The sequence below is a fragment of the Aptenodytes forsteri genome, unplaced genomic scaffold, assembly GCF_000699145.1.
Source record: "Aptenodytes forsteri isolate BGI_AS27 unplaced genomic scaffold, ASM69914v1 Scaffold2, whole genome shotgun sequence".
NCBI lineage: Eukaryota > Metazoa > Chordata > Aves > Sphenisciformes > Spheniscidae > Aptenodytes > Aptenodytes forsteri.
Genome location: NW_008795695.1, coordinates 7,997,204 through 8,022,878, shown reverse-complemented (window position 1 = coordinate 8,022,878; position 25,675 = coordinate 7,997,204). Strand labels below are relative to the sequence as shown.

At 38.2% G+C, this 25,675-nt stretch overlaps 1 protein-coding gene across 1 annotated transcript in view; it reads right to left on the bottom strand.

Annotated features, from left to right (window-relative positions):
- The window catches only part of ITSN1 (intersectin 1), a 119,767-nt gene that overhangs the window by 20,015 nt on the left and 74,077 nt on the right, over positions 1-25,675 (bottom strand). Inside the window, exons 25-30 of the mRNA XM_009282959.2 lie at positions 24,881-24,926; positions 19,849-19,970; positions 16,611-16,728; positions 12,380-12,571; positions 2,013-2,134; positions 985-1,091 (exon numbers count right to left, since the gene is read on the bottom strand). Coding sequence (XP_009281234.1) covers positions 985-1,091; positions 2,013-2,134; positions 12,380-12,571; positions 16,611-16,728; positions 19,849-19,970; positions 24,881-24,926 — 707 coding nt within the window. The remainder of the gene's footprint in view (positions 1-984; positions 1,092-2,012; positions 2,135-12,379; positions 12,572-16,610; positions 16,729-19,848; positions 19,971-24,880; positions 24,927-25,675) is intronic.

Below are 25,675 nucleotides of genomic sequence, written 5' to 3'. Positions count from 1 at the left end.
GTCTTTCCTGAAAGAGTGGTGAAACATTGGAAGAGGCTGCCCAGGTGAGTCCCTGAGTCCCCATCCCTGGAAGTATTTAAAAGACGTGTAGATTAGGGACATGGTTTAGTGGGCATGGTGGTGTTGGGTTGACGGTTGGACTCGATGATCTTAGAGGTCTTTTCCAACCAACCTTAATGATTCTGTGGTTCTATACAGGTTTAACTCAATCCTTACTCATTGTCTCTGGCAATGGCCAGATGAGCAACCTGTGTGCACGTGCCTCCAAACCAGTCACAGCATTTACTGTGTCTTGCTGAAGCAGCAGGGATGGGTGAGAAGGATGCAAGTATGAAGACTGGATCCATCAGAGGCCACAGAGAATGAAGGAAGAAATAGGGTACTTGCACGGCATGGAGTTTCATGGTAGAGAGTTGGGGTTGCAGTACTTGGAGACTTTGGAAGGAATGGTGCAGGGTACACTGGACATAAACCCATAGGAAACCAGGCTTTGTTGGTGCCACTTCTCACAAAACAGCTCATTCAGGTGCTATAAGCCTACAATAACTAAAGGAATGCATCAGCTAACTAAGAATATGGAAGGCAGAGGTTGTTGTGCTTTGTTTTGCATTCAGGGATAATAGGACTGGAACTGGGTATGGGCTGTGACAGAGGAAGCAAAAGTCTACGACAGGACTGTGGGTAGCCTTGGCAGGCACTACTCTTCAGGAGAGGCTGATCTCGCCTTCTGGAGCACATGTACACCAAGAGCAAAGTAAGTGCAAATACTTACTCAGCAAAGAACTGCTGGATTTTTCTCAACAACAACAACAAGTCATTGCAAACATTGTTAATATTTTGCTTTTTCCAACAAGGAACAACACATGGCCCTTTTGGTTACAACTTGCATAAGCGGCAAATATTTTCATGCAGCTAAAAGGAGAAGCAGGGGCAGAGGGCCATGATTTTGTTATTGCTAAGTATGGGGAAAAAAAAAAAACTTACTTCAGTAGTTTTATATTGCACATAATCAGCTCCTTCCAATTAACAAAAATCATAGCAACTTCTTTTTCTGTTAGCAGCTCAGATTCCATTAGTGGTTTCTGGAAGATCTAAAGATTCAGAAAATTAAGCCATTTAGAAAGTATATGGTAAGTATAATTTAAGTGACTAAGACTGATGATGCTCATTTCCTTAGTCCGGAGGAGAAAACTTCACATCACAGTAGCACTTGACACTCAGTGGAACAGACTTCAAACATGCGCTGTGCCCTGGAGATCCATAGTGTTGCTTGATAATATGTTTGTGAGCGGCGTATGGCTTTAAAAGAGAATACTCTAAATTTGTGTTGGTGGTGTTAATTATGACCTGGATAACCTGTTTGAAACTTGGGAATTTTAGTCAGAGGTCTCCTGCAAAATATCCCAGGATTACTTTGATAATACAATTTAAAATTTATTTTACTTTGGCCTCTTTTATGGAAGTTCTGATTTATCTCATAGTGTCTCAGGTTTGCATATCTTGACCTCTTTTTCAGAAAAGGGCTTTCCCTCTCTGTCAAAAGAATTGTCTAAGTCAGTTGCCTGTACTAATTCCCTTTTTTCCCACATAAGAGATGCACCTTGTAACATTTAAAGAAAATTACAGTAAGTGATAACTGAGTGCCACTGTGAATGTGGAAACTGGCACATAAAGCGCTTCAAGCTTTAAGAACTTATACATGAGAAACAAACATTCAAAATCAGGAGCAAAAAGGGTTTACTAGAATGATACTTTAAACATCAGTGTTTTGGTGACGGTAACACAAGGGCTTAACATTAGTTGCACCCACACCCATACAGGCATGCATATATCTATAGATATAGATATGGATAGATAGACAGACAGACGGACGGATGAAAATTTAATACAGATCATCCCTAGGAAGTCAAGCACAGCAGTGATATAAAATGAGTTTGCACAGTGAAATTATTGATTTACTTTAAAAAGATGAGTGATTAAAATTTGCTCCCAAGGCTGCTGTGCCGTCTTACCTCTGTGACCAACTGCAGATCATTTACATAGTTCTCTTCTGTGACAATGAGCTCGTGGATGTATCCCTGCCTTTTTCTTTCAGTGGGTGTTAACATATCCAGAAGATGCAAGTCTGCACACCCTGGAAAACACAAAAGGATCCTAGATTTTACTTAACAGTCGTTTGCAAATTGATTCAGATCTGTAGCAGTTCAAGTAAGGCTTAATGAACAGTAACTACTGCCTGTTCAGTTCACTTAATCATTATTCACATGCAATGGCACAACCCTAACAATGCTTCATCGCTTTGTGACTCAAAACACTGTATTTAACACCTTTTTTTTTTTTTCTTTTTTTAAATCAAGGCCATTTCTACGTGATAATCTTTCTCTGGTGGCAAAGCTTAAAAGTCCTCCTCACCGCTACCTGCCCATTTCCAACCTCACTCCGAAGTTCACTGTCCCCTTTAGTGGTGTCATTCAACTGGAGCCACACTGTAAAACAAATCCCCAAATGGATCGCTGTTAATAAAAAAGGCTTCCTCTGGTATTACTGCCAAAGAAAATACAGAGATACCCCAAAAGGGAACAGAATTAGGAAAGAGCGCTACAGTGACTGTAACGCTCTGATGGACACTTTAGAATTTCAGCTTGCTTATACTCTAAATTCAAGGTTAGCCTTTATCCTTCCAGTCAAAGCAGACATCCTAATCAAGAAGGTCCTGCAGAGCTTATTTACTTCTCCACACTTCGATTAAAAATTGCTTCTAAATTTTTGAAGGACTTGAGCCAGAACACATGAAGGTCAGTGGAGATCGCTCCACAGAATTCACTAATTTATAGGCCAAGCCAAAGGGGGTTATTATTGTTCTCCTTTATCTTTAAAAGAATGAGAAAAGTTTGTAACTAAGAACTCATCTTACATCAGTTTTGTCCTTTCATTTTTGCAAACCACCTCCTTTGTGTTTATCTTGTGTAGATGCTAGAATTTTTGTATAAATTCTAGAATCTCAAATTTTGTTTTCTGTTCAGAATTAGAACAGAATGTTTCATTACAATTTTTTCTATAAGCCAGTATTTTTCAGCTGAGCTTAATTAAATTCTTCTGAGACTGTTTTTTCTTAGGCTGTCAAGCAGAATGTTTTCTTCCAGTTTCACTTTTAACACTACTTTTATTACTTTTCTGCATAAAATAAAATGCATTTCAAAAAGCAAAGGTGTTTTCAAACAGGTTGAAAACATTTTGCTTTAAAAATGCACTATTTACAACTATTTCTACACAATCAAAATCCTTCAGTTTAATTCTTTCCCAGAATACTCGGCAAACTATGGGCAAATTCAGTATATTTCCCATAGAAACATACGTTCCTTATAGAAGATGTTCTGACTGAAAAAATATTCAGAGAGACCTTCACTTCGTGGGGTTTTAAAATGGTCAAGGCTTTTTGTTTTTACATTGTTCACAAGCACCAACAATGACACCAACCTACTGAGATCTGACAGGGGTTTTTAGATCAGTCGTTCTCAAATGCTCCTAATCACATCACACCCCATACAACTCCTTCAGTTCTTTGCATATACAGTTAATATACTTAGTAAATACTTAGATAGTATTTACTGCTTTTTTAGCTTCCTGAATGTAATTCAGGAGCTGATTCTGCACTATGCCACTAGCAAGGTCCACATGTATCACCATTAAGTTTTTCATGGACTATCTTCAACTACTGCTTCAACTAATCTGTGCTCCTGAAAAGGTAATGATAGATTTGACTTTAAAATAAAATAAAATGAAAAAAAAAGAAAAGTAGATACAGACAGTCAAGGTAGTTTCCTCTGTGATTAAGGAGCTGAGAACAGATCAGATTGGAAGCATAAGCATATTGATAACGCTCCTTTGAGATACAGTACGTTGCGGTCCTTCAGAAGATGCAATTGAAACTTTGCTTGAAATAAAAAGTAGGTTTTGAGAATTATCAATTTTATGCCAAAATAATCAAAGCGCTAGGCACATTTCAAAAGCCAAAAGTTTCATTTCTTTTTAATAAATGGCCACTTTCAGAGCATTTTCTTAGATATCATGTAAATCAGAGGTCTAATAAACTGAACTACTTCTCCCCATGCACTGTCAGCTTCATTAGAAGTGAACAAAGTGTTTAATAATTCTTCTCTAGAGACTGGGGAAGTTTACTGTTCAAAGATGCTGATGACCTTGGTCTGAAGTGTGGTTTCCAACCACCAACCTTTTAGAGGAAGCATTTAACATTTTCAATCATAATATATTTTAGCGGCTAGCTTGGCAGCCAGCCAACTGGGATGTAAATGGGCTACTCTGAACTTCAACAAATTGTCTACTTTTGAACACTAAATATTTGGGAAAATAGCCTGTTTCAATCTGAGCAGAACATGCAGGAGACGCTTTTCTGATACGGGATTTTCTTCATGAGGTGCACAAGTACTGAAGATTTTTCTTGTCTTTGTATTAAAAACAGCAAAGAATTGGGTTCCTTTCCAAGGGGAAATGTCAGGCCATAGGGCTCTAGCTAGTTTTTCACAGATGCCAAAGTACTGTGCAAAGTACTTTTATGAACATCCAAATTCCACTTGCAGCTGTAATAATATCATTCATGAATTCAATTCACTAAGAGACTCCTGCTAGGGGCTAGAAAGCACCCTTGATATCAGACATTTCCACTGACAGATGGGAAGGCTCTGCCGTGGGTAAAGTACGGGACCTTACCTCTGTGTAGAATTGGTTAATGTTTCTAACTTTAAGCACACAGATAGTCCCTCATGCATACAGCCATTCAGGTACTTAAAATCAGGCACTAGCATTTGCCTTTTCAGTCACTGAGTGACCCATTCTTTCATATTTTCTCTCCTGCTCTGAGAACGTAGAGTGTTGGATCCCATCTGGAAGGTACCAAATTTGAATCCTGAGCTACAAACAATCTAGTAAACTCAAAAGAATGGGGAAATTACAATAGCTAACTCTGTATGTTCACACCATGGTGAATACATGAATTTCTGCCCTTTTTAATTGAATAACCAGTACATCCCCAAGCAGAGGCATTCGCACACACTCACAAGACTGGTTACTCTGTCTGGACTTACAGAACCAACATACAAACGCTGTAACTAGAAATCCGTGCTTTGACCTCCTATCACCATAGGACCTGTAGGACTAAGGGATTCTAGAAACATAAAAAGTAATTTCAAATATCATTCTAAGAAGTAAACTTGTTGTTTCTTTTCCTTACAAAGTCAGCCCTGAAAATAAATGGTCTCACAAGCCAACCACTAAGCTTGAAAGCAATGCGCAAGAGATGCTTCTTTTTCAGACAGAAGGTTCTGCCGTGGAACTCGCTGATCTACATACATGGGCACAACTTCTGATTTCTTCTAATTCGGGGAGATTTTCTAAACAACATAACTGCCAGGTTTCACTGTAAACCTCATGCTGGCCCATTCCGTAATGACAAGATCACAGGAGACAGGGATCTGTTCTATTATAGGGAACCAGAAGCAGTCAAAAAACACGTCACAGTTTTCCTCCAAAACCTTAAGTGGGGAGAAATAGCACTCCTGGCACCACGATAACATTCCTTCACTCAAATTACAGCATTTCACCACTCAGTCTTCTTATCAACCAGCTTCAGATGCAACCACCAATTTCCCACAAATACCTTGTGGGACGGACCCTCCACTGAGAGACTATCTCAAGGTTTTGCTGAGGACAGCACAGAGTCTGGTGATCAAACAGATCTCTCCATCTCAAGCTTCTGTGATGCAAAATCCCATTTCACAGCTCTTTTCAATGATTTCAGCACGTTTAGAATTTCTCAACTGGACTACTATGTCCATTTATTGTTAGAGCAGAGTGTTTCCCTCCAAGACGGATGGAAGTAGGATCTAGAAACAAATCTCCAAAGTCCCGCTTGCAAAATATTAAGCATTACTTTGTTTTTGCCAAGACCAGTCACCACCAACACGTGTGCCTCCTCCTCCTCCTGCTCACACCAGTCAGCTATTACCAGGTGGAAGAACTGCCGCTGCCAATCCACACAGGCCAAGCAACAGACTCAAAGATCTTTCATAACAATTTCGATTTTCCTTTTTTTTTTCCTTAAATTCTAGAACATGCCCGAGTGTTAAAGGCAAGGTTTGTAGTCCTCAACAATGTACATTTGTGATACACTACCATCATCTTCATTTTGCAACAGCAAAATGTTTCTGCAGCATTTTAGGTTAATACCTTAGTTTCTATGAAAAATAAGGTTTTAGTATTCAATCAAGGGAAGGAGGTAAAGAAGAAAGGTGAGACATTTGGGAAGGAACCCTACTAAATCCTTTCAGAAAAAAACAGAACATGTCTACCAGTCCCTTTCCAGAATCTGCTTGGGGAGAATAAAATCCTACGTGCGAGGACATGGATGCATCTAAAAATATAAATTGGCTGAGTTAACTGATTCTTGGACTTGTTTATATCACATCAGGTAACTTTAAATCTCACCTCTGAATTATGACCCAGGACCTATCTTGAGCCCCTGACCACTTACTGTACAGTAACAGCAAATCAGTCAAGAGATCATCAGCCACAGATCCAAGCTGAAGGAACCACACAGTCCAATTTTATATTGTCTTCCGCAAAAATAAAGATGCTGTATAGGTATTTCACTTGGAGTCAGAAATGTGGTAACTAAATGTAATATTCTAAAATACTTTAAAAAAAAAAAATGTATTATTTGTTTCACTTTCTCGGGCAGACCTCCAGCCATCATCTTTCCTGGCTTTAGGTCTTCCCCCCAAAAAAAGAATGAAAGTGAAGGAATCAAACTAGACTTATTTTAACACTCATTTGGATCCAGAATTACTCCAACACATGAAACAATTCTGCAGAGAAAACTGCACTGGACAGTGTGAGTGTGATGGAGAAAACATGAATCCGGTTTCGGCCATCTAGGCCAGGGCACAGAAAACCTCTGTCTGTGACGCTGGTTTGAGCCCGGTTCAGACCAGCACTCTGCTAGCGCTGGCACCAGTTCACAGCCGCACGCTGGTGGGTAGCAGCTGAGCCGGCAGCATCAGGTCAGTACTCTGTGGGTACAAACTGGTACCTGGACAGACCAAACGCTGAAGCCGGGAACTGAACGGCAGATAGGCACAGAGCTTCCTTCTCGCTGCTAGGGCCAGCTGCAGCCGAGGGTCAGGCTCAGAAAGGTAGGTAGGGCACGAAGAAACAAATGAGAAACTTGTGCTAGAAAACGGAGCCAAAGCCTGCGATCAAGGAGCACCACAAGGCCACAGGGAATCCGACACCTCCTAAAAGCTCTATGCCCACTTGCTGTAGGACAGCTACCTCGAGTATAAACATCCTTCCGCCTACAGATGCTAACAGCTACCTTTTCCATAAAATGCGTAAATAAAATTATTCCACAAGATTGAACTTGTTCTAAAATCTGACTTCTTATTCTGTGTTGCTCCACAGGATTAATAAAAGTGACAGAAGAAGAGTTACAGGTTTGATTCAAATTAGTTTCCGGCTCTACGCAGACATTGCAATCTGAATTTTTGTGCTGAGGAGGAGCACTACAGGGCTACAGGGGTACTTCTTGGTTTGTTTTGTTGGGTTTTTTTTTTAAAGAAGTTTTCAAATTAAGATGTATGGAAAGGGGAGGGGAACGAAACAGCTATGAAACTTGCTGTAACAAGCTATAGAAATCTGTTGCGTGTATCAGAATTATGTTTACACATACTATTAACGTTACTAGGTTACGCCACATAGTTAAGATAACTCTCACGATTCCTCCTCACATGGGCAATAACTCAAAACGAATCCTTATTCATGGTAAAGTACTCCTTTGCAAGCTACCAAACAACAAGTACAAAAGCCCATAAAGTCTACATGCGGGAAATGAAGTCTTTGTGAAAATCATTTATGTTTTTAACTGCATCCAGGACAACCCTCTGAAAACATTCTTTCAGGGTTTGAAATCAAAAGGTCACCTTAGCACTCTCTATTTAGCTGAGTAGCAGCTTGCTATCCAGTTGTCTGTGTGCATGCACTTAGCTTGCAATTCAACTCATTAAATAATATTTGAGCTATACTGTCCCTGGACTTACTGAAGTTGTCTAAAAAAAGTTAAAAATAAGCCATTTGTTGTAATTAGAAGGGGACCAAATATAAGGAGCTATTTAACAAGAAGTTAAATAGCTGGAGTCAATAATCACGAAGAACTAAAAAGAACTGCTTTAAAACCAGAGAACAAAACCAGAACCTGCAGTTATTTTGCTGCCTTGCGGGAAGGTTACGGTAATAGGCCATTTTAAAATGTGTTCGGTGAGCTCACAGGGATTAAAAGAGACGCCACTGAAGCTCCAAAAGAATTGAGATTTGAATAAAAGTGATTCTGGACATAAAGCAAAGCACTCTTGATAACCTGCATCTTAGACTCTGAATTGTCTTGGACAGATTTAAAGCACTGGAATCGATATTAACAAATCCCCTGACAAAACATTCACGGAAATTCTTCCTCAGCAGCTGAATACAGAGGAAACTCTTCTCGAGGTAAACAGAAAAACTGTGAACAAAGAAACCCACCACCCACTTGGAGCGGTCTCTAAATCCCGTCTCCTCTACATCCTTCAAGTGACAGCTCCTTTTCCTGAGCTCCTCTGCAAAGGGAAAAGGTACTTTGCAAATGAAAATTAATATAAAGAATGCATTCAATTGACTAGGCAGCAGCGAGACTGCTCTTTTTCTTAATGTTGACTTAAAATACAAATAAAATCGAAAATCACCTGAATGGTTTCTTAGTTTTGTCTATGAAAATCTTGTTTCAGCCTTGACTAGGACTAGTCCTTGTTGGCTTTGCAGCCACAAATTCAAGGACCGAAGAAACAAGAGCGTGGGCACCTTTCCATCACAGGAGGCAAGTGCTTTTTGGAAATAGGTTTGCTTGCTGCAGTCCAGATGTGCGGCTTTGGGAGAGGACCGTGTGCCTTAGGAGGTTAAAGATCTTTTCAGATGAACCAGGACAGAGGAGAGAGGGTCAAAACTGGATTGAGACACAACCCTGAAAAACTATTTTTTTGATGGAAATAATCCATTTTATTTATTAAAGAATTGCTTTCGTACTCCCTTTCTCATATATATATATATAAAGAGACCACAAAAATCCAGACAGGTTAGAAAGAATAAGTGCAATATCTTGTTCCCTGCTACTCAAGGGAAATAACTCATTATGAGGAAGATTAAACACTATCATGCCACGCTATAGTAGTACACTTAAGAACTTTAATAATTGAGTAAATCAACATTATAGGTATTTCAACAATGTATGTCGATATAAGCCACAATGGTTTGAATATCTTTGTCTAGGACATTTTAAATGTGTTTTGAGGTTTTTGCCAGTTAACTATTCTCAGCAACAGACTGATTGATAAAGCTGCTGCTCTGTTGAGCAATACACAGTACTCTTCTGCCTGAGGAGTCCTGGCACAACGTGGGGGGTGGGGGTGGGGGTGTGTACACACACACAGAGGGACAACTTCAGGCTGTTCTTTTCACTTCAGCGCAAAACTGACCCCAAGAACTTTTAGAGCACTGTGATTTTGAAAATCTTTTATGAGCCATCACTCTCAGCATATTTAAGCAGCATGTCAGGAAACATGTAGCCTGCAGTTTATTATAATAGCTTTATTTTTCTTCTCTCTTGAATTAATGAAAAAAAAGCAGCACCTGAATCCCCTATATCCAAAGTATTGCCAATATTTCAATATGTAGAGCAAGTATGTTTCTGGCCCGAAGTCATAAAAAACAAAATGTCCCTTAGGACAAACGCTTTCAGTCAAGTTATAAATCTTTCAACACAACAGCTCATTATGGGAAAATAGAGATACCCTTTCATTAAAATAACATTTTAATGGACGAAATATTGAAATAATGGAGTAAAATCTGGCTACATCATTCTCAGTAAGCAAAACAATGGGCACTGAACATTACAAGTATTACGTTCTGTTCAATTTCTGTCATACCAGGCAGCATATTTTTCAGCAAGTGGCTATGGTGGAAAAGAAAACTTTTTTCTTTTTATGGCACAGAGGTAAATGAAAAATTTGTGCATGTTAAATACTATCCTAAAATGAAAGAAAATCTGTGCAATTGTGCATGTTTTAAGACTAGCGCTTCTGGCATAAAACACAGAGCCTAAGTCAACGTAAACCCATAGTAAAACAACAAGGCATTCTTAATTCATCTACCAGTATATTGCCAAAAAATAACTGATTTGTAACACATAGAAAGCACTGAATAAAGAAAGGTGCAAAAGGCTGCAGATAGTCACGATCAATCTGAGTAATTATATTGAAATAATATTAAAAGAAACAAGACAAGTGTCATTCTGAAATTAAACAGGTGGGCTTCAGGCTATTCTGGTGGCAAATTCATTACATGCACTAATGCCACTTGGTGAATTCTGTGTGTACACAGCAACAAGACAACAAACACATTTTAGTCTATCTTTTATATGAAGAATTTAATTATCTATACATGTAACTAATTTTAAAGGCTGTATTACAGTTGTTAAAGCTGCAGGTTTTTATATATTTATATAATTTACATTCATACTGATGAAATACTGAAGTGCAATTGAATAAGGAGCTTCACTTGTTCTTTGCACCGCATGACGGGTCAGAAGGAGGGAGATGGGGTAGGATTAGAAACGCTACAACACTGCCATCATGAAATTTAGAAATAAATGAAATACATAAACCAGAACATAACTAAATGGTAAAGTAATTAGTAGAACGGCTATATTGTGCTTGAGGCGTTGGGAAGAGAGGGTTTCTGCACTGACAGCACCAGGCATTTCATCAAGAGCTTGTAACTAATGCTGGAAAGACAAACATGGCTTAGCTACAGCACATCTACTACATAAACTTGACTGTAAGCTCCATTTAATATTAATTTGTATAAATTCCACAGTCTAGTTTAAAAAAATGTAAACATTGGAAATTAATTGCAGGGAGATATTTCTATACATTCTTTCTTGTCAGGAAAATTACTTGTTCAAAATGTGTTGTTCCATAGTCATAAGAAAGTAAAAACGAGAAATCAAACTTCATGTAATCAAGATGAAAATAAAGAAGTTAATTCTCAAATCCCACATGAACGTAGCATTCTGTTGACTTCTGAGACGAAAATGCAAAAAAACAAAACATGTGGAGACAAACACAAACCAGGGTGTTTTCTAACTGTATGCAGCTACAAGTAATGTGCAAAATAAAATTAACATCACTGGGATAACAACATTATGCAATGTTAATATCTCTTGCATTGGAAGGAAGTTAATTTCTTCTCTCCACAATGTATTACACACTCAACAAGGAACACCTGATACATACAGTACAATAACTACAACAAAATACCTTATCTGTAATTGGGCACATTTAAAGTTCCTTAAACTGATTTAACTCCTTCTGTTCTTTTGTAATGAAAAACAAAGAAAAGAAAAAAAAAAAGACGACATATTGACAACACTGGACATGTGAACATTAAAAAAGAAAGATACATAAAGTCTCAAATTTATGGATATTTGGAACAATTTTAATAGCACATGCAGCATTCCTTGATAGTGGGTCTTTTTGCACAAACAAATTGCAATGAAGAAATTTAATTTATACTTTTCCTTTAAAAGGCTAAAATATATATTTAAAAATAATTTTAAAACTACTGAAAGCACCTGTGCAAAGGTGGAAAAATTAGTTTGGTAACTATGAAAGCCACAAAAGGACCCACTATCCTCTGATTTTTTTGTGTTTTTTTGTTTCATTTTAATTTTGCGTCTATATCTGTAGGTAATTAACTCAAACATTGCGATTACATGCAACTAATGTAAAATGAGGTAAACTGCTCTGCAGTGTGTTCTTCTACTCAGAAGGCAGTAGATGATCATGCTGGAAGCCACATGATCAAGGCTGCATCTCCCATCATCCCTCTGGGCAGTGATATGGGATAGTGGGTCTCTTTGAGGACTTTCAAGCCTGAGTGGGGGATGGACAACATATGATTCCTAGAAAAAGGAGGAAAACAACACATAAGCAAAACAAAACAATGAGCAAATTCAAGCTAGGAAAATGAGTCAGGCATGTAAACAGCATGGTGCAAAAATGATAAAGGGTAACATGCTACAAAGGGGATGGGAACTAAAAAGAAAACAAACATAAAATAAGGTTTGCATTACAGAAGGTCTTCAAAGAGACTTTGACAAGTGCAGCAGTGGTGAAGCTTTGAGTTCTGCAAACCACAGCAGAATCACAGCAATGCTGCATGTTTCATCTTAAAGTACTACACAAATAATCACAGCACGGCAGCAGAGAGGGTCACTTACATTGCTGGCTTGGGTCCATGTCTGTTGTCAGCTTCACATAGTTGGATGGAAAGAGACCCACTTGTCCATTCACCTCCCCTTTCCACCAGTCTGGGTCTTCCTTGTTAAGGACGTTTATAATCTGGCCTTTATTGAACGCTAGCTCATCGTCATTCTGTGCAGTGTAGTCATACATGCCAATTACTTGGCACACTGTAAGATAAAGGAAGAGGTCTATCGCACCGGTAACGTTTCAGCAAAACATAAGCTATGCATTAGCCAACTACGAACACTACAGGTGTCACAGTACAGTTCCAAGACACTACGCTGATCTGAACTGGTCCTGCCCCTCTCTCCTGTGCCCCTGTACAGGTACTTAGCTGAGCCCTCAACAAATTGGCTCGAGATGATTTAAAAAAATGAAGATTCTCCTAGCAGCACTGCTCTCTCAGTCAGCTTACCGAGGGGTCAGGATCACACTAGGGAGGGCAGAGCACAGCTGTGCAAACTGAGAACAATGTAACCTGCCTGGAACCGTACCCCAGATTTTTTTGTTTGGAAGTGCTCAAACAGTAGGAGAAGATTGGAAAAATTTAAAATTTTAGCAAAACGTCAAACACTTCAAGGATGTTAGCTTTCTATTGACACTTCTCTTTCACTTTATATATATGTATTTTGTGCCCACAAAAGCATCAAATTTCTTGTACGTTCATAAAAATAGCATTTTGCATCCTCACCAACCTGTTCTGAAAAGTATCCTTTCCAACAGAACTGGTCAATGGACAGAAAAGTCTGCGAAACTTTAAGTTCCACTACCCAAAGCCTGAAAAAGGCACTCTTTTCTAATTAGCACCAGGCAGGCTCAACACAGCTCTATAATTCAAGAGAAAGCCCATGGTGATATCCTTGTACTACCACTGAGGCATCAGGAACACAAAGATCTTGGAAAGGATGAGAAAAATAAAAAGCATCCTAGGTCATTTAGGCTGCCCTTCTGGCACCACAGGACTGCTTCCAGCAGCCTATTTTCTATTTCCTTACTGTGAAACTCATCAAATCTGACTGGTTCTCAGGATACAGCAGTTTCTGATCAATTATAATAGAGCAGTTTTCTTAATTCTCTAAAGCAGCAGGACTGTTTATTTGGATATATAATTTCCTCTATTTCCCTGATGTTTTCTATATGCCAAGTCACAGGGCTTCTGATATTTTGCCTTAAGACAGAAGACTTCTGTCTAATTAGCCTTGCTGTCAGGTTCTCTCTATTATATTCAGCCTAAAATTTTCTTGTGTTTTCATTCTTGTACTCAGCCAGCAATGTATTTAAATTTGTCAAGTAACTCCTCTCTTTGGAATTTATATTTCGGAAATTATTCAATGCCTTTTAGTTAATACTTTGTGCCTGTTCACAAACATCATATTCAAATAAACTCCACATTTAACAAGACCTCTGCATGTACCTCAATATTTAGCTTTGTTACTTACAAAAGGGCAAAAAAGAGGAAAATATGATAAATAAACAGAAATTAAAATAAATGGGCACTCACTGTCATTTGTCATACCTAACACATCAAGTAACCAAAGCGTACATTTTCCTGGCATACTGGAGATAAACCAGCATTTCTAAAGAAATGTATATTATGGTGGACTCCTGTTTTAGGTAGTTTTGTGCTAACACAAGTTCAAATGTGTGAACACCATTGACGTTCACATTTCACTTTAAAAGACCTGTGAATCTGTTTTACAGCATTCTTGTTACAGGTTTACAGGTGATTACTAACATTAAGAACGATAAAAAGTTTAAGCTAGACCATACCTGAATACAATACGTACATTAACAGATTTGTAACCCGTTCTAGACTTAATTTCTTTCAAGAATTTTTCATTCAGATCATTCTCTTCTGCTTCAAAGAACTTTATGAAATTTGGTGCTGTCCAGTAGTATCATCAGAATATCTAAATAGTCCAATGGGATCCCAAGCATCACCTTAAACTTGGGGAGGTAATTTAAGAGAATTCTTGAAGAGATACGACTCCCCAGTTGAACCTGAAACAGTGACCTCATCTTGATCTTATTTACACTCAGTCACAAAGCTTAGAATATACCTTAGTCCTACGTAGGAAGCTCTTATAGTAGTTCCAGCAAGAAAGTTCTTCACTTATTTTAAACTCCAAAAGCCACTGCTAACTACAGAAGCAAGCTATAGCCTACCTTCTCTGAGCTCCAGTGCTTTTCAGTCATTTGTTTCCTCTTTAGAAAGTTTGTCTATTGATTAATACTAGCCCTACTGCAACAGCAGAGGGAATCCAGGTTCTTACACAACACTCATGATCAGTACAGTCTATAACGTTGTCTTTCTTTAAACAAGCAGAATGGTTGAAACACGTTTCCCACTATTCCTATATGGTGAACTTCCTTATGCCTGACTAGCTCCAAGTAGCAGTAACAGTTCTTTTCATTTCTCAATACCAGGAAGGACATGTTCATGACACAAGTTTAGAAGGGAACACATGCAAAGCAGTCAGAAATTAAGAAAACCTCCAAGTATAAAGCAAAAGTGCCCATGCAACAGAATTAAAAAAAGTTTTTGAAGTCATGCAGTTTGCATTACAGTGTGGCAGACAGAGAGCATATACATCAAAAAGACAAAAGAAACAGAGGCTTTGATGATGATAGTTTCTGATGGATCCCCTACCTTCAAAACCCAGACAGTAATGGCATGCTCTCATACCCTTCATAATGCACCACCTTGGGCATTATTCAACCCTTGTAGATGGTTTTCTTCAGGCTTTCCATGTCTTTTGCTATAGTAAGCCTCCCCACTGACATACTTCCGCTATGAAGATGCTTCTTCAAGCATTAACCTCTTAACCTCTTACATTAACCACACAGTTAGTGAGGCCACCTATCATAATGGAAAGACAAGATTCTTCTTCTCACCCTCCAAAACGAAAGGTCTATAACAAAGTTGAATTTGATAAAAATGAATGCCATTAAGATTTTCATGTTCTGTAGGCAATGAAAAAAGTGCTAAAAAGTTTATTCTGTAAAAGTTTTATTAGCATGTGTGAGAAGTCCCAGGCTGTCAAACCTGAAATAATTAAAAAATAAAAAATCCCATCATACTGCCTTGTAAAAGTATGTATCTCAGCGCTCAGTTACCATTTTAACTGCAGGACCCAAAATCATGAGTCTTTATAGAAGTCTGATTTTCCGCATCTTTATGACTACCATCAAAGGAGCCAATCAGCACCATTTATAACATTTGCCTTCTCTGATGTGGTACTTTTATTTACACCAGTGACACATGAAACTAATACGTCAGTATTTTCTTCTACTTCCATAAACTGCACGATAATCCTTCATACATATTTGAAGGAGAAAATTATGCTCGCTACCATTTTTCATTTAGAAACATCTATTTAATTTTAAGGATAGACAGTCAGAAAACGGCCTGGGGAAGCAGCAAGCTTTTGCGCCCTACCACCCCCAACTAAATCCAAACAGATGACAGACAACCACGTCAAGTCTTTTGGGTGGCTTATGGAAGAAAACACATCCATTCTACATGTTTTGGATTGACACGAATCCTCTTTACTTAGTACTACACCAACTCACAAGCCCAAAATGGTTCAAGACTGAAACAGTCGCAAGGAATGAACTTTTTGTTCTCAGTCTTCTGCCTGGCTTTATACCTTGTAGCAGACTGACAGGACTGTTTGATATTCCCTGTGGTGAAGCTGTAATGAATAGCTTGAAAAATATTATGGTCTATCGCTTTTGTATCCTTTCATAAACCTTAAAATAAGTAGTTATACAGGACAAAAAGCTACGTCTTCATTTGAGTGGTCTTCTCACACTTCACCTTAGGAAAAAATAAAAGGTTCTGAATGAGAGGTGCCTCAACTGCTAAGCCCATGGACCATCCCGAACCTTTAAAAACTCCTTTACTACAATTAGTGCAAACAAATAGGACTGATAATGTGAATGTTTTACTCTAAGATATAATGTCACAGATGACTTTTTAGCACTCAACAGTTCATACCTGAGAGACCACCACCATAAAAATACAGACCAACTGTATGTTTTTCTCATTTGAAAGAAAAAAAAATAAAATGAAGAGTTTAACCAACGTGACTAGTAAAACAGATACTAAATATCCTACCAAATGTCCATAATTATTTTTAGGAGTCCTATTGTAAATGACACACATTACAAAAGCAACTTTCTTAATGCAACCACACTGCTTACCTGAAGGTAACGCTGTTGATTTAGGTAGCTCAGTTGGTGTAGTTTTACTGGTACCAGGGCTCAGAAGTTTTACATAATTAGCAGGGAACCATCCTATCTGCCGTTTTTTCCCCCGTGCCTAGTAAAAAAACAATTCTTTTAAGAGGATTAAGCACATCAATAGATCCTTAGACAAGGCAATTCAGCCAATATTTTAACTACTTGCAGTCACACTGACTATTTTAGAATAAGAAAAATGCATTTTATAAGGAAAAAGCTATTTTTGTGGCAATAGTTTAATATTATGATACTTCTACTATGTGAAGTAAGCTTTCATAGTATATAAACAGTAATTTATAATATCTAAACAGTAGTTATTTACTAATTTGAGTGATTTTTCACTTAACAGTGTTCCTACTTTGTGTGCTTTACAATTAATACTGCAACCCCGATTCTTCTGAAAGATTTCTCCTGTTATTGTTTAAACCATAACTCTAAAACATTAGGCTAGCTACTGCATTAATGAGTGGCAGCATTTAAATGCTTTTTCAAAATGCAAAGTATTGCATTTAAATAGATACCTAGATTGTGATAGTTTAAGCAGAGATTAAGGATCCCAATCACCCGTTTTCTTTTAAAGAAACAGTATCTAAACTTTTTAATAGTCTCTCCTGGCCAAACAACAGACAGAGCATAAACGTATGCCACATTAACAAGTATTAGAAAAACAGCAAAACATTATGGCAAGAAAAAATGGGTAAAGTTGGATTCAAATACAAAATGCCAAAGCCAGATTCCAATCAAACAAAAATTAAGCTTTGGCAACTACAAATACATATGGATAGACATTGTCCAAATGATCCTAATTAACAGATGTTACGGTTTTGGAAAGTACACTAGATGTTCTCATCCCTATCTAGTCAGAGAACATCAGTATGAAAACGTGGTGCACGCATGTGTTAGTGTGCGTGTGGTCCATGTGTGTGTGCTGAGAGAGCAGCAGGTCACCATACACCTGGCCTACAGCAGCGCTCTAGTTTGTAATGCAGCTGCAATGAGTAAGTCAGAGCCAGGATATTGGGACAGATGAACTGCAGGTCTGATCCAGCGTGACAAAGCTTGTGTCACCAAAGCAGGAGAGGAATTTGACAGAAACTGCATCCTGTTATTTCGCCAACTGCATTGTTCATTGCAAATAAAATGAGAAGAAAAATCCTTATTGTAAGAAAGGTTATTCTAAAACTTTGAATCAAATCTCAGCTTCTAAATTTATTAAATCTATGTTAAGAATTACTCTATTTATTCTCTTTTTGTGTTGTTAGAATAAGGTTGGAATTTTGGGCATGTAGAATTTTGCCTTTAAAAACAGAATAGATGTGAAAAAAAGTCATCTAACACATACACTATTCTTTAACTACTTCCTTCCCTCTCTTTTTCTTTACTGAAAATGAAAGCACTTGATCTAAAGTGTATAGAGATCATTAATTTTAAGATATTCTGGAAGACTGCATTAAAGCCAGCAATGTAATGCTTAACACGCTTGCCTTATTTTACCTTCACTCTGATCCCTAAGACAAATATCATCAAAATTTACTTGAGGCTGAAACTGAACTGTACATATACTTCTAAAAAATCCACCACTTTGAAATTAAATGCATAAAGAAAAGCTAATATTAGTGCCCTTCTCCAAATCTTGTCATCATTTCACTACTTTGTGGTGGGGGGAGGATTTGCTGCTTTTATTTTTAATCAATTCTTCAATCCATTTCACCATACTGCTGCATTAGCCTTTGTGCTCATGTAACAAAGGAGCAAGAACTAGTATCACAGTGTTGGAACAGGAGAATGAAAAGAATAGGTAGGGGACCGTTAATGAAGAAAAAAACAACTTGTAAAACCATATGTAAGACCGTAAGGGATCCAAAGATACATATGAGTATTTACACAACCAAAAATTAATTTTTAAAAAACCTCACATTAGCTGCTAAGTGGTAATTGTGACAGCTCTTGCCCAGTGAAGCCTGTTTTCTATCTTAAAATACATTCAATGTGAGACTCTTTAAAGCTACAAGTTAACAACAACATAAAGGTTAGTGAGAATGAAAACCAAAGCAATCCTGGAAGATGGTTTCTCCACAAAAGATGAAAAAATATCACCAGGAAAGGCAAAAAGGGCAGGCAGTAATGTGGAAAAGATATTTGAGTTAGTTTGAGCATCTGCATTGCAAAAATTAATCAATTACATTCTTTCATGTAATACTCCCTGCTAAAAAAACAAAACCAAACAAAACTTCATTCGGTGGTACTGGAGAGGAGGGGAAAAAAAAAAAGCTTTGCCACTGAAAGCCATTCAGAATCAAAGTTTCCAAATTGTCAAGTTCTACTCTTAAAAAAAAAGGTTAAAATATTTTATTTTCTATTATCTTCTAATACAACACTAAAGCTCTCTCCTATCTGATGCCTGCAACAGACACCATTCTTTCACTCTTCTACATTAAACTGAGCTGAGACGGGGCCATTAGACTGGTATTCTACACTGTCACATTTCATTAAGCAACCTGAAAAAGTGGTGGCCATCTTACAAAAACCACTGCTGTAAAATACTTCTCAATCTTTCAACAAAAGGGATAGCCAAACTTTTGGCTGAAGCAATTTAGAAAGCTTCTTAGGAAGACATTCAGGTCTGCGTACCCCAGTATTTCTTCCGCTTTCACAGTGCACGCAGGTATCAGCTGATCCAAATGCACACGATATGCGCGGTCACTATGGAAACGGGACAGAAGTAGACCCCGTCACTTAACCCAACAGTCCCATGCACCCCTGTTGCATGGCTGGGTTTCCCCACCGCCTGACGTGACAACGGCTTTTTTGCTCACATGAAGACGACTACTGGACAAAAGACTGGGAGGATCCAAAAGCAGCCAAAACAATACGCCCTAGAATCCACTCCTTTCTTATATCTGAAGGGCCTCCAGGAAAATGTACGAGGGAGCGGACTGCAGGCTGGGTCTGATTCGTGAGATGGGTATCCTTGACTTACAATGTGGCACAATGGCTTCCTCCTGCTGTCCTCCAAATGTACTTCAAGTTCAAGGAATTGGAATGTATGTATATTTCTGTAAAGGCATTTTATTTGTAAATGCTTAATTGCAGAACATTTTCAAAGTTATTTATCATTGATCCATTCATCATTTTGAACTATTAAAAAATTACAAATTCTTTTACATGGAATTTTATTTAAAAAAACCCAGTAACTAACTTGGAGCTCTCCTTCCCACCAGCCACCTGGATTCTTCTTTCTGATAAGAATCAACTGACCAGGAGCAAGAGTAAGCTGTTCTGGACCCGTTGCTGTGTAAGAGGCAATAACTTGGGCAATTTCTGTTGAAGTGAGGGGGGGAAAAAAAAAAGAGTTAATTTGGAAAAACCTGAACACATTCTATACAACATTAACTCTGCTATTATCACTGGCACAGTATATCCATTTTGTATTTTTTTCCATAAAATCGTTATGTATTTATGTAGTTCCATGAAAACATCCAGTAATTATAAAACAGATCAGAAGTTCACAGCACTACAGGAATAAGACAGAGGTGCAGCAGCTCTATGGGTAGGATATAAAAAATATTTGAAATAGAGAAGAAGAAGAATGACCATCACTAGAGCTATATGGCTCTTAAAATCAAGTGTCATAATACTGGTTTCCAATAAATACATTTTTGTAGCATCAGTTTGGACTAAGCTTCCTAAAAAGAGGAGGTACACGCTGATGACAATATAATGAAGGAGTTGCAGTAACAGAGGTGCAACCTAACGAAGACCTGCAGAAAATTTCTCACCACCAGACGAGACAAAAAAATGAATGCTTTCAAAATGTAACAAACAGGATTTATTTTGAAGTCTTTATTCCATGAACATTAATACAAAACTGGTGCCTTATTTGATCACCTACCAGCATGAATCTGACAGAGGGTAACTGTGAGCTCACAATTATCTCTCCATTAAATTAGCCAAAGTAGACAATGCAGTTTACTCCATTTTACAGTGGTTGTGGAAAGACAGACAGCTTAGTCACCACTAAGTCTGGCAAGGTTAACCCACTTTTTGAGCCAATTTGAACTGACAGGAGCTTATAAGTGGCTGTAGGTATTTTGATGTCCTACTGATAGCTTTTAAGTCAGGTTTAGCATGTCATCAAATCATGTTTAGGGTGATGGAGAACATGTTTAATACTATGATAATTGGTGATCCTTTTGTAAACAAAAGATGGTAGATTTGGGAACTTTTTAGCTTTTGGTAAGCTAAACCTTTTCAGCTGCTACATTTATGTAATCCCTTTTTAGTCATGAGTTAAGGGGAATCTGTGGGGAATTTTTTTTAGCCTTCATTTAGTTGTAAAGGGTCTCAGGTATCCAAAGGAGCACAAAAGTAGTGTTGTTATTCCTGAAAACTCCACTTTAGGACCCGAGTACACAGTCATTCATCACTTAAGTATTCTTCTTAACAGAATGATCTAGGGGTTGGGTTTTGGGGGGGGGAATGGGGAATTTGTTTTTTTGTTTTTATGAAAAACCTTTCCTGGAATAGTAAATTCTGACCCTGTGTTTAAGACAAAGGAGGTTTTTATTTGGCAATGCATCAAATAAAATTGGGGACCATCAAACAGTCGATATGGGCACTGAGTTTGACTGGTTATGGTTGTGGTCTAAGACTATCCTAGAACAAGCCCACAGCACAGCCAGTAGTACAAGATCACAGAAACGTGTCTCAACTGCTTCAGTGCAAAGACAGTCAGCTTAATTTAAAACCTCAGCAATTATCTGATCACAGATCAATATACTGCTTGAGGTTTTAGCTTTTATTTGAAAATCTTGATTAAAAAAAATCTGTATCAGTTATTTTCATTTACGATTACTGTTTGTACATATTTTCAATCTAGTCTATCCTAAAAAACTGGCACTGGAAGACAGCAGAAAAAGGTCACACCTGCCATCAGTTTGTCCCTTTATAAAGCAGCAGAAAGCAACGCGACAGCGAGTGTGAGGTGGATTAGTGGTCAACACAGCAACAACAGCAAAAGGGACTGAGGTTGAAGGCAGCGAGTACACAGAAGCTGTCTCCAGCTTTCTTATGGGCAGCCGTACTAAGAAAGTAACACAGTGCTGGGCACCGTCCTACTTGGCCCTCTCTGTCAACAAGCGCCAAACTTCCTGTGGCCAAGAGAAACAGCAGAGGCACTCAGTAACAACACATCACCCACTGGCTGGGAAGGGAGGGGGAAGTCTGCTGGTAAGGCAGAGAAAAGGAGCAATCATTGAAAAGGCAGTTGTAGGCAGAGGAAACCACAAAGCCAACTCCCTTGAAACAGAGTGAGGTTTTGTTGCAGGGAAGAAACAACAAAGTGATTTGAAGACTGCCAGGAAAACGATCAGATGGTTTACTTAAAATTTAGAAGAAAAGGATGATTAGGAAAATTAAAAATGGTCAGAGAAGCATTCAAGATGTAAATGAACAACATGAGGAGGATGAAGAAACAGAGAGATGACAAGCAATCTGAGATCACTGCAAATGATGACACATGCAGAATTAATGATGGCAGAAGCTCCCTCAAGATAACCCAAAGAGGGGAGAGAGAGGCACACAGAAGTGCGCAGGCAGGAGAGGGTGGAACCAAACAGGTGATGAAAAAGCCCATAGCTGAGAGTTAGAAAGATGCTTTAAACCTGGATCTGGAACTTAGACAGCACACAAAGTGTGAAAGCAGAAGACAGAAGAAAGAATTTCTAAGTAAAATATACTAAAATATAAAGAGAACAGAAAGGTTTACATAGAGAAAAGCCAGCAGCAGCACTGTCTGTCCTGTAAGAAGGCAAAGCAAGCAAGCTATTTGGCAGGAAACATGGCTATACTGCTAGAAAGTCTGCAAGCTCCCTGCATTTGCAGGTTTTTCCACAGTGTCACATTAACTCCTCCATCCTAGAGCCATTCAGGAGGCAAAATGAACACAAGCAAACAAATTAACAGTGGGACTTTGTCAAAATTTTTTTTTTTTTTTTTTTAAATCAGGCAAAACCCTCTCTCACTACCATGGCAATTACAATATTCAGTATATCATACTGAGACAGCAAAAATCTTATACCTCGCATCTCTCTCAGAACAAGAAATTTCTCATTTTTATCTACAAAAAGGTGATTTACAAGGCTTCAGGTATCAGACATCCTCTTTCACCAACCAGCAGCATAAAGAATTTTTACTGTGGACTGTGTGTTAAATAAGTTACAATATGAATTACAAGTTTAACATTCAGCTCTTGCATGTCACAGAGAAGCAGAAAGTTAGAGAAAACAACTCAGCAAAAAAGTTAAAAAAAAAAAGAAATAGCTTTCCTTCCAGGAAGGACCTTTTAATTGTGATTTAAGCATCGAGTTACTGAGACGAGATCCAATGTGGCCTCTATTAAACAGGTACATTTAGAAAAAGAAATAAATGCCTTCTCACAGATATAATTGTCCTCATATTGCTGCTTAAATTCACAGAGAGAGTGGTTTCTTTTTTCTTGCCCTTCAACACACACTGTTACCAACTCCCACCCACTCATCCTGCTGCTTCTAGAATAAACAGGAATATTTCACCTCGTTCATTAGCATTTCACTTATATTGGCTGAGCACTTGCAGCTCATTTATAGCAAAAATCTCCATGAATCTCCTTGCTGAAAAATAAGCAGGATGTTCCCAAACTGTTGTTAAACTCCGAAAGATTCTGAACACACCTTTTGTCAACATCCCTCCAGTCTCTACTTCACTGAAGGTTTGAATCCAGGAGACCAGCGATTATAAGGCTGGTACTCTAGGCTGAAGTCTTGTCATTCACCATTCTCCCAAGCCTGGAAAAAGCAGCCAGACCTATCAGCATCTTCTCACTATTCCTACCAGATATCACTTCTAGAGGTTTTCCAGATCTCTGTTCTCGTCTGCCTCTCTTGAGCTTTGCATCTATTAACACAACTGTTTTTAATCATGCAAATGGAAGTTAGAAAAGGCAGGAGTAGTTTACTTCCAAGCCCTTCTTTCCATAGATGGATCAGTAAGATTTGACAAGAGCAGCCCATTGCTCATATGTCAAGGTAAAATAAGCCAAATGAAGATGGGGCTGCTGCAATCTACTCTCCCCGCCTCCTCTTACACACTAACACAGTGAACCAGTTCAGGGAGACAAAGTGAAATCTCCCCACAAAACAAAATACGGATATGCATATGTGTGTGTGTATAGAAATAAGGCAAGATTTGGTAGATCACATCCTTGAACCACCTCACTGTGGAACTGAACAAGCCTCAGAGAAAGGGACAGAATGGAAGCATGGAGCACCCCCTATTTAGTTTGGTTCAGCTCAATGCAAAGTCATCTCTTTGGTACAAAAGCAAATAAATACATTGAGGGAAAAAAAGAGACATCTTCTGGAAAGTTTACAAACGCCTGCCAGTGGCAGAGAATGCACTTTTCTAAGGATCTTTGGAAATAAAATGGCTGTTTGGAAGGATAGCCCCCACCACCCCAAGAGCCAGGGGACCTCTTTCTAGCAAAAAAGGAGCCAGTGACATGACCTGCAATACGACCAGGCTTGACAGGCGACAAGCTGCATAGCATGGATACAAGGTATGTGCTCTTGAAAATGAGAAGCAGGCACAAGAGCTCACCAAGTCCATGTATACCATACTGTGCAGCATTCTAGGCAAAATGCTGTAAAGCCACAGGGTAAGAATGTATACTTCCATTTTCAGAGGCCCTGACAAACTTGGGCTTTTTGTAGGTTTCCACTGTTCTGTTCAGCAATCTACCATGAAGTTTACATTCATTTTTGAGCAAGCAGATTTTTATTCTCTAGCTACATGCTATTTAGTAATTGATACATGCTAGATAGAATGATTGACAGATTATGCATTATTTTATTATAGACAGCAGTTTTCACCAGTGCAAACTACTACAAAATCACCAAAAGCAAACATAATTTATTTTCAATTTCTGTTCAGCAATCTACCATGAAGTTTACATTCATTTTTGAGCAAGCAGATTTTTATTCTCTAGCTACATGCTATTTAGTAATTGATACATGCTAGATAGAATGATTGACAGATTATGCATTATTTTATTATAGACAGCAGTTTTCACCAGTGCAAACTACTACAAAATCACCAAAAGCAAACATAATTTATTTTCAATGGCAACAAAATCTTTTACATGAACTTAAGTACTTAAGAACAGATAAAAGGTGCTGTCACAATATATGACTCACCAGGTTTCTTCCCTAAGCTTCCTGTTTTTCCAGCTGCTCCAGGAGCCTTGAAATAGAAAGTAAGAAGTTTAGCACTCATTTATTTCTCCAGTATATGAAAATGATTTACTATGCTTCACTTTAACACACTAAACAAGGATGCAAGTAAAGAACTTTCACAGGAAATTCTATTCTTACAGAAACCCTTAATATTTTAGATGGCAATTAATACACAGGAATAAATAACAAGCAGTGTATGGAAGTGGATGACTAACTATATAAATGTGTAGACTTCTTTCCTGAACTTTTCTTCCTTTCATGGACTGCAAATACCAATGTAATTCCAAATTACACAGCATTTGAAGTGTAAATCTGTGTATCTACAGAATGTGAATTCTGTCGAGTTAAAACAACAATAGTAGTTTTCGACTCCACAAATAGTTGGATTGCAAATATGCCTAAAAAGCTAACTGGACATAATTATGTCAATACTGTCCATATTATGGTTCTCAAATTTCACATATGGCACATTAGCATAGTCAGTGTAGTTACTGCATCTTTAAGACGAGTCATCCGAATTTTGTAGGTGGTGCGTGTTGCAGTAGTAAAAGCCCCACCACCATTTTTGTGCCCAACTGAGAGCACAGGACACTGAATAGCAAGGTGCTATCTATCTGTAGCTATTTCCTCTGAACCTAGATGGGGTGAGATGAGGGATGAACATCATCATCATCCAGGCCAAGAGATTTGCAAGAAAAGCCTTTGAACAGCCACCAGAAATCCAGCAAGCAGTGAAATCAGTTCAGTTATGTACAG